The following is a 9,851-nucleotide window of genomic DNA, read 5'->3' on the forward strand; positions in this document are numbered from 1 at the left end:
GTTCAGCTGGCAGAGCGCTGGGATCTATTGGTCATGTCTGCCGCGCTCCCCGGAAGGCAAAGAACCAGCACTGCCTCCAGCTCTTTCGTGGTGCAGCGGTGGCAGGATGCTTCAGGAGGTATAAAGGTGCTTGCTGCCAAGCCTGGCAACCTGAGTTCAATCTCCAGGGCCCACAAGATACGAGAGAACCAACTCCTGGAAACTGACCTCTGACCTTTTCACACTCACACTAATGCACACCTATACCAAGTAAATGTTAAAAAAAAGAAAAGAAGGAAGGAAGAAAGGGAGAGCCATGTGTGTGTTTAAAAATTACCAAAGCTTGACTGGGGATATAGTTCAGGGTACAGTGCTTGCCTACCATGTGAGGCAGTGGGTTCAGTACCTAGGACTGAAAAAAGGAGGGGGATTTTTGAAATAATGTTCTGGTGTGTTGGCTTATGCCTGTAATTCCGGTAGCCTTGTACTGAGGAAGCTAGGCAAAGATCACCACTACAGCTCAAGGCCAGCCTGGGTTAGAGTGAGTTGTGTATCAAAAACCACAGAGATTGGAGGATGGTGGCACACGCCTGTTATCGAAGCACTGGAGACAGAGGATCAGAGGTTCAAGGTCATCCTCAGCAGCGTAAACCAATTCAAGACCAGCCTGGATTAAGAGAGCCTGTCTCAAAAAAATAAAATAAATTGGGTGGTGGTGGCGCACACCTTTAATCCCAGCACTTGGGAGGCAGAGGCAGGCAGATCTCTGTGAGTTTGAGGCCAGCCTGGTCTATAGAGCAAGTTCCAGGATAGCCAAGGCTGTTTAATGAAACCTTGTTGTAAAAAACAAACAAACAAACAAAATACCTAAAACTGGGGACCAGCAAGACACCTTGGAGCAGCGATCCCTGAGGGCTCTGTGACTTCAAGTCAGCACAGTGATCCAGGCCCCAGTGGATATATGCTTGCTAGCCAGAGGCTCACACTCAGTGTGGGCAGTTATAAAGGAAACTGGGGCTTCCTTTTTATTTTGAGGTAAGGACACCTTCCACGAGCCTGAAAACCTGAGTTCCTTCCCTGGGACCTTCACAGAGGAAGAACCAACTGTTTCAAGCTGTCCTCTGACATGCTCCACATGTGTACTGTGGCAGCCATTTGGGGGGTGCATGCAAACACCCCCCACTTCCCCTCACATTAGATAAATAGAAATGAAATAGAAATGCATGCCTGAGCTATGCATAGTGGCTCACACATGTAAACCTAGCACTAGAGAGACTGAGGCAGGAGTGTGAAAGTCTGAGGTCAGCTTGGGCTACATCGTGACTTAGAGCCAGTACGGCAGACACAGCAAAGCCCTACCACCCCACCCCACCCCCAAAAACATGCTGGGCATGGTGGCGGCATACACCTTTAACTCCAGAAGTAGGCAAGCAGAAGCAGGTGAACCTCTGAGCTTGAGGCCAGCCTGATCTACATGCCAAATTCCAGGCCAGCCAATACTGTGAAGTGAAACCTTGTCTACAAAAATAAAGCCCATATCAGGCCGCATAAAGATGGAGGCTGAAGGGCTGGCGAGGCTGCTCAGCTGTTAGTTTGGTTCCACAAGACAGCTCACAACTGGGGCTCTCCTTTCTGTGTGTCCACTGCCTTCTTCTGGCCTCTGGACCCCCACCAAGCTCCAGGTATGTACACAAACATGCGTACAGTCAAGCGCGCACGCACACACACACTATAAATAAATCTGTAAAAACTGTTTGATGGAGGTGTCGAGGTCTCAGGACCAGAGTTTAACCCAGGCATTCATGTAAAGGTGAAAGAACAGACCCACAAAGTTGTTCTCTTATCTTCACACACATTTGCTGCAGCACGTGCATGCCCATCACACACACACACACACACACACACACACACACACACACACACACACACACAAAAGTTAATTTTTTTAAGAGTGGTGGGTGAGGGAGTTGCTGATCTCTGCCAACCATGCATGACTGGTTCCAGCTCACACTGCCCAACTGTGCATTCTCAGATGCGCTACCTGAAGTTTCTGGGACTCGAGTCCACACTGCCGAACCTCAGATTAGGGTCCAGCAGCCTGAGGGAGAACGGGAAGCCCTGTGTTGGGCAGCTGGAAAGCCTTCTGAGGGCAGTAAAGTCTGCTGTGGGCTTAGCTGTAAGAAGTGGAAGGAGGTCTGTAAGGTCCATGCCCCTGCCTCAGCAGTGTTATTTACAAGCATCCCACCTCAGTGAGTACAGACTCCACACAACTTTTAAGGACTGGTTCTCTCCTTTTGCCGTGAGGGTCCCAGCTCTTGAACTTAGGTTGTCGGCTTGATGGTAAGTGCCTCCCTCTACCTGCCGAGCTTTCTCCTGGTCCCTGACCTTGAACCCCTGAGTCTCCACCCTTCACAAGCTGGGTTTACAGGCCTGTGCCGGTTTGAGTGGAGCTGGGAGTCCAGTCCAGGCTTTGTCGCATGCCAAGAAGCATTCTCCCAGCTGAGCCACATACCCTGCCCTTGGGGTGGCTGCCGAGTTCTTGGCTTACAAGGTTTGGTCACCTCCCCTGTAGCTGGGGAGGCAGCTGGGCACCGGCTAAAAGGTTGACACCGCTGGGTGTAGCTTGCCTCAAGCCGGCAAGGCCCGGGGCATCTTGAGTACAGTAGGGTGAGGGAAGGGTGCCTCAGAGGGTCTCCTCTGACCGCCAGTCAGTCAGCTGAGAGTAGCTGCCTAGTCATGTGCTCCAAAGACACATCCGGTCTCTAACGGAACACGCCCTGCACTGACTAAATCCTGGGCTTATTAGCAATGGCTGTCATGGGCACAGCTGAATGAACACTGCAAGGTCTACATTTAGGTTCCCTAATATTCTCTTTCCCTCCCTCCCTCCCTTCCTTTTCTTTCTTTCTGGCCTTGGGCTCAGAGATGAGCCTGCCTCTGCCTCCCGAGTTCCAGGATTAAAGGCGCCCGATTCAGGTTCCCTAATATTAACACTATGTTGATATCACAGCCTGTGTTCTGAGAGCTTGCCATCTTATTCTTTTGTTTTGCCTTCTTAGTCCTGGGACTGAACTCAGGCCTCTTTCACACTAGACAGGCACCCTGCCGCCAAGCCTATCCCCAGCTTCCTCATGAGAAACAAACCCAGAGCTCAGCGGGTAAAGACACAAGCAACCGCGCCTGAGTGTGAGCCCTGGCATCCACGTGGTGGAAGGACAGAGCCAAATCCTGCAAGTGGTCCTCTGACCGCCACACACACAAACAAACCAATTTACAAGTGTAATGAAAAACTCACATCTAGGAGTAAAGAATGAACGGCCAATAGTAATAACAACAGCCGCAGCGGCATAACCGTATGGCAAGCCCTCGCTTAGCACGTACAAGGCCCTGGGTTCCAGCCCCAGCACTACAAAAACAAACAAACACCACAAAACAAAACTAAACTAACAAACCAGGACTGGCCTGCCAGCCCGAGCTGTGATCCCCGGACCTCGGAGCTTGATGCGGAATCAAACCTGTCTTAGAAACAAGACTGAATGAAAAGACAACCAAACATCCAAAGAGCAAAGCGATGCCGAGCGCCGACTCTTCACTACGCTCCAGATATTACTTTGGAACGTAAGACATTGCACGTGCTAGGCACTCACATCCTAGTTTCTGGAGCCCCCTGTGTATCAGGCACTGAGCACGTGGAGTCTGGATTTTTGTTTCGTTTGTTTTGAGACAGGGTCTCATTATGTAGCCCCATTGTCCTGGATACACTACATACCCCAGGCTGGCCTCGAATTCACAGAGATCCACATGCCTTGGCCTCCATGCCACCATGCCCAGCTACATGTTTGTAGGCTTCCAGCACTATTCAGAAAACTGGAAACCATTTGCTCCATTTCTCAGATGGAGAAACCAAGGCCAGAGGTAATGGTTTAGCATTTGCTATGGAGCCTATCTTAGATAGGCCTGTGTGTGTGTGTGTGTGTGTGTGTGTGTGTGTGTGTGCTCCTGTGTGTGTGTGTGTGCTCCTGTGTGTGTGCGCTCCTGTGGGCCACTGCACCTGTGTGGGGGTCAGAAGACAACTTTGAGGCGTTGGTTCTTCCCTTCCACCACGTGTGTCCTGGGGACGGACTCAGGTTGGCACAAACGATGGCAATCCCCGGCTCAGCCAGTGCCAGCTCCATGCCCAGCTTCAGTCAGCAACTGACCCCTGATTCACTGGCCCCGGAGTCTGTGAGTTACCTACCAGCTGCCCTGACATCACATCAGGGGTACCAGGGCGAGCTGGTTCTGGGGAGTTTGCTGCCAGCCTCTCATCTCCCATGTCTCCCCCCTGCTTCAGCTTTGCTGGGCAGGGCCTGGAGTCCCTTTCACAGCTGAACCTGCTGAGCCGACTAAGCCGATAATGGGGATCGGATTGGCAGAAGCCACACCCGGCCTGCCCGGTGGTCACTGCGTAGCCCGGGTTGGCGGCACCGCAGCGATCAGAAGGACATTGAGGACCGGCCCAGAACTGACTGAGCGGGACCTCTCTCCCTCCCTGGCTCCTCCTGTGGGTCTGTTTCTCACTCTTGGCTTCTTCCCACTCTCTCTCTGCCACTGCACCCCTCACCCCATCACACACAGCCGAGGAAGGATTTGTCAAGAACACACCTAAAGCCACTTGCTCCAAAGACCCCCGTGGCCTCCAGCTGGGCCTCTGGGCCCCAGTCACGGTGACAGATGCCTGGTGACAATAGCCACTGAGTGGCTGGCTATCTATGCAGGCAAGTCGGGGCCACCACGTGGTGCAGACTGAGCTCCAATTCCTGAACCCTTTTCCTCTACTTCTGCTAGGGGCCCTCACTGTCTCCATCCCCCTCACTTCCTCCTTCTTGAGTGTCCCCCACCACCACCCATGGGAATTCCAGGCCCCCCGGGGCTCCGGGCCCTGCTGTAACCTCTGACCACACCCTCTTCTCTTTTGCGCATTCTTTCCAAGCAGAACAACAGAGGAGGGTAAGTCTAGGGGGTGCTATATTGTTATGGGGGTTCTGAGAGTCCCCAGGAGGCCACACTCCTGTTCTCAGACCTGAATGAGCACCTTGAGGCCCAGAGATGGTAAGGAACCAGCCTGAGGTCACACAGCACGAAGAGCCGGTCTTGGGAAGACGTCGGGGAGGAGATGGTCCTTTCTTAGAGCCAGGTGGGCTGGTCCCGGGCCCAAGAGAGAGGAGGCCCAGAATAGACTACTGAGCTTCCCGTCCCCCACTGTACTAGCTGCGACTCGAAAAAGAGGCCGGGAACAACACTTGGTGTGCAGAGACACGCACGGAGAGATCTCCGAAGAGCAGAAAAGGTAGGCTGGGCGCGGGGACCAGACAAAGGACGCGCGGCGGCGCGGGGAGCTAGTCGCTCAGGGAGGCGGGGGTGGAGCCAGGGTGCGGTGAGCACTGGCCAGCCCCGCCCCGGGACACGCCCGGGTTGCCGGGTGGAGGTCCGAGGGCTCGCTCCAGGCCAGGTCCTGGGGGCCTCGGGGCGGGGCCTGGATGGGCGTGGCACGGCAGGGCGTGGCACACCGGGCGGGGCCGTGAGTTCGGGAGCTGACCAGCTCCGAGGCTGCTGAAAGCGAACGCGCGCCGGCCGAGCGGCGAGAGTTGCAGGCGCGTTCAAGGTCACCCCGAGGCCCGGAGCCCTGGCCCGGGGAGGGCGCGTGCAGAAGGCCCGATGGGATGCTGCTGCAGCCCCTCACCCCCTCACCTGGAGGCAACGGCTGGGGAAACGAGAAACCCCCCCTCCCGTCCCCCCCCCCCCGCAGCCCCAAGGCCCCGCGCGAGGCCACGGCCCGCGAAGAAGGGCGGAGAGACAAAGGGACCACGGCGGTGGCAGCGAGGCCTCGGGGCGCCCCCTCCTCTCCCCTCCCCGCTTGCCGCAAGGTCGACGGGGCTCGAGGACGAAGATGTTCGCCTCTCGGGCGCGGCCGGGGCCCGGGGTAGCGCGATCCGATGCCACCCCGCCTCTCCATCCCCCACAAAAAGCTCTCAGAGAATGCCCTGTGGCCTCTGCCGGACCAACAGAAGGCCATCGCGGCCCGCGTCCTCCTGGGCGGCCTGCGGGTCTGGGCCTGGGATGCTGGAAACATCCTCCGCCGCCGCGGCCCCTCCCCCACAGCCTTCCAGAGAGGGGCCATCCAGACCCCGGGGTGGCCGAGGGCACCCCGCACACAGCCCGGCTGGCCAGTCCTCTCCGACCAGGCTCTGCTCCCCAGAACTCCGGATGCGGCTGTACCCACTCTCAGGCCCGAGGCGCGGTCCTACCCCCCCACCCAGGCCTAGCTAGGCCTGGTCCTACCCCCCCACCGCGTCTCCGTGGAGCCAGACTCAGCCCCTCCCTCCCGTGTTCGTCTCGCAGCGACAAGGGAGTACCTACAGTGACCATTCTTGTGTGCCCGGTGGGCGCGGTCCGTATCGAGGGCGGCTCCGGGGGTCGTGCACTCCTGGGGGGGCGCCCGGTGCTCACGCCGGGGTCCCGCCCGGGCGTCTGCGGCTGCGGACGCTGCAGAGGCGGAGATGGAGGCGGCGGCGCCCTCGAGGGCCGGGAACGGACCCGAGCCTGGGGATGCGCGCGCCGACGGCCGGGTCCCCGGCGGCAGGTGGATGGAGGGAGCGGGCGCGCGGTGGAGGACGCCCAGTGCGCGGCCCCGCGGGGCCCGGAGAGGTCGCCCTTCCCTACTAAGATCTCGGCAGCTCTGCCTTCTGCGGTGGGCCCTCGGTCCGGCCTGTCCGGTGCCGGGTGCCGGGTGCCGAGTGTCGGGTCCTTGCCTCTCGCCCGCCCTCCCTCCCTCCCTCCGGCCCGCGCTGCGCGCTCCGCGCTCTGGGTCGCACCGCCGCCGCCCCCAGCCCTTTATAGCGGCAGCTGCCAGCGCCGGCGTCGCTCATTGGCTGGGTCGGCGGGTCCCCGCCTCCTCCCGGCTCCCGACGGCGCGGCAGGTGGAAGCGAGTGCGTGCCGGCGGACTCGGAATGCCGAGAATGAATATGCTGAGGCCTCGGATTCTGGCTCCCTGGTGCCTGTGGACCCTGAGTCCTGTCTTGACACCGTTCTGGTTCCCTCTTCGGTCCAGGACCTAACTCTGAAGGGGTGAAGACAGCTTTCCGTGGCCCAAACACAATCAGAAGGTTGTTAAGGGACAAAGACCCAGACCCGTGCTGCTAGGTCCGAGGTGAATAGGTTTCGTCCACATGACCTCTGCTGATATTAGAAATAATACTGGGTGGTGAGCCAGGAGGATCCTTGGTAGTTTGAGGGTAACATGGGCTACGCAAGACTCTAAGCTGACCTGGGTTACACAGCAAGCTCCAGGCTGATGTGTACCTCTTAGGAAGATCTTGTCTTTTTCAAAAGTGAAGGAAAAAGACAAGAAAACAGAAAGAAAAAAAAAATAAAGTGGGCACAATGGCACATGGTTGTAAGACCAGCTTTGGGCGATGGAGAGTCAGGGGGATCAGGAGTTCAAGGCCAGCCTGGGGTATATGAGACCCTTTCTCAACAAAACAAAACAAAATAAACCAAAACAAAAGGACAGATAGCTCAGCAGGAAAAGACTTGCTCGAACTCAGGGTGGCCTTGAACTCAGAGATCCATCTGCTTCTCCCAAGTGCCGGGATTAAAACCATTGCCATTATGCTGGACGGCAACCTGAGTTTGATCCCTAGAACTTATATAAAGGTGGAAGGGGAGAGCCAACTTCACAAAGTTGTCCTCTGACCTACACACACACACACACACTAATAGTAATAATAATATTATTAAATAATATTAATTTATTTAATAATATTATTATTAAATAAATTATTAGAATGCATGAAGCCTGGGGTCCATCCCTCGCACCACATAAACTTGGCATGATGCTGAAAGCCTGTAATCCCAACACTTGAGTTGCTGAGGTCATAAATTCAAGGTCATCATCAGTTACATAGTGAATTCCAGGCCAGCCTGAGCTACAGAGATTTTCCTTAAAAACGAACAACAACAACAACTGAATAAGAACAGCAACAGGAAAAAGAAAGGAAGGAAGGAAAGAAGGAAAAGTAGAAGTGATCTAGCAATTAGGGTGGTCTTAACTATATTGACTGTGGAGGAAACTAGACCTTGTGGGTTTTGAGTGCACCAAGCACTCTAGGGTCCAGAACGTGGGCACTGGCACCCTCCTTGGCAAGGCTACGCCTCGCTGCTCCGAAGCGGGTGAAGAGGTTTGTGCTAAGGGTTCTACACGATCCCTATTAGAGTCACGCAGCCTGAGAGACCATAGATAAAGTCTCCAAACTTGGACCAGCAAGGCTTGGCAGGCCTGTGGCTAACTCTGGCTTTCTGGGAGTGTGGCTGGTCTTGTGGAAGCACACCCCTTTTTAGGATACTGGAGGGCTACGCCTCCTTACTGCATTTCCCGGGGCAGGATTGGGGCTTGAGCAAGGCTTCAGCACTACAGACAGCGGCCCAACAAGGTGAAAACACCGCAGGTGACAGCCCAGATCCTCCAACCGGAGTCTCTGTCCCCAGCCTAACCTCATCCTTCTTGTTTTTTTAAAACAAATTTAGCAGTGTGTGTGTGTGTGTGTGTGTGTGTGTGTGTGTGTGTGTGTGTGTGTGTGTGTGTGTGTGTGTGTAGGTCAGAGGACAACTTTCAGGATTCAGGGCTCATCTTCCACCATGTGGGTCCCAGGAATCGAACTCAGGTCGCCAGTCTTGAGAGGCAGACGCCTTTACCCATAAGCCATCTCCACCGCCCTGGTCTTATTCTTGTGCACCCCTTCACGATCCGGCTTGTGAAGAGTGCGAATCAGCCTGATTTAACCAATCAGGAATGGCTCTCCAGAGACCCAATTGCAAGATGCCCTGGAGATTGAGCCAATGAGAGAGCACACGCCGAAGGTGCTGCCGTGCTGGAGAGGGCGGGCCAATCAGAGTGGCCCACACAGAAGGGGCGGTGGCAGAGCAGGTTCCCAAGTGGCTCCTCTGGGGTTTGTGGAGCAACTCGGCTGCCGACGCAGGACCCCCAACCCAGACGATGGTTCACAACCGCCCGCCCTGCCCCCGCGTTCCCTTCGGCTGGGAGTCAGTGTCTGCTGCCAAGCTACTTCCTGGGGCAAAGGCCCCACCGCGGTTCCCATGGAAACTGCTGGCTCCTATTGGGCGAGTAAAGAGAAGGGCTCTTGGAGCGCTGAGGCCAGCCCCGCAATTCTACCCCACGCTGATGTAGCCCCGAGTCGCAAGCGGAAATTGAGTCTTGTTGCCACCCCATCGGGACCAATCTGCTCGTGGTGCTGCAGGGCTCCCAGGGGCACGTGCCAGAGCTCGCGCCGTGCTCCCTTGGGTCACGTGGTGGCAACCACCCCGGGTCCACAGGGCTGGCGCACCACCTGGTGGTGGCGCCTTCTTCCCCAGGATCTCCCTGCACTCAGTGGGGCCAGGTCCTGTTCCAGGCAGGACACACCTAGCCATCCTCCCACACGGGAATCGATCCTCTTTGTCACTTTGGCACAAGAACAAAGCCACTTCTTCAGCGAAGCCCCCTACCCCCGTAACCCAACCCTCACCCCATCCTCTGCCCAGCGCTTGTCCCAGTGGAGATGTCTCATTTGGCTGTCCCCAAGTGTGTGATAACTGCTTGGTTCCTCCCACAGTCCTCCGGGCCAGCAATCAATATTCTGAGATATGGGAGGTGCGGGCATCAGGATTCTGGTTCCCCACACCCACCCTGTGGGAGCAGAGGCTAACAGGAAAGGTCCCTGTGTGCTACCCAAGGGCAGCCACCTCCAATCTAGCCTTGGTCAGGATGGGAACAGGTTAACTGGTCATGAAGGGGTGCCCAGCCCCCACAATTACTCAGGCCCGGGGAAGGACA

At 56.3% G+C, this 9,851-nt stretch overlaps 1 protein-coding gene across 6 annotated transcripts in view; it reads right to left on the reverse strand.

Moving 5' to 3' along the window:
- The window catches only part of Elavl3 (ELAV like RNA binding protein 3), a 35,438-nt gene extending 28,636 nt beyond the window's left edge, over positions 1-6,802 (reverse strand). For 5 of the 6 annotated variants that reach the window (XM_076575850.1, XM_076575851.1, XM_076575854.1 and 2 more), the window contains exon 1: positions 6,379-6,802. In XM_076575850.1, coding sequence (XP_076431965.1) covers positions 6,379-6,387 — 9 coding nt within the window. In that variant the 5' untranslated portion in view covers positions 6,388-6,802. Of the gene's footprint in view, positions 1-5,053; positions 5,464-6,378 lie in introns of those variants that run through there. The other variant, XM_076575852.1, reaches the window with a different exon arrangement.
- Between the last annotated feature and the right edge of the window lie 3,049 nt (positions 6,803-9,851).

Source organism: Peromyscus maniculatus, chromosome 7 (genome assembly GCF_049852395.1).
Source record: "Peromyscus maniculatus bairdii isolate BWxNUB_F1_BW_parent chromosome 7, HU_Pman_BW_mat_3.1, whole genome shotgun sequence".
NCBI lineage: Eukaryota > Metazoa > Chordata > Mammalia > Rodentia > Cricetidae > Peromyscus > Peromyscus maniculatus.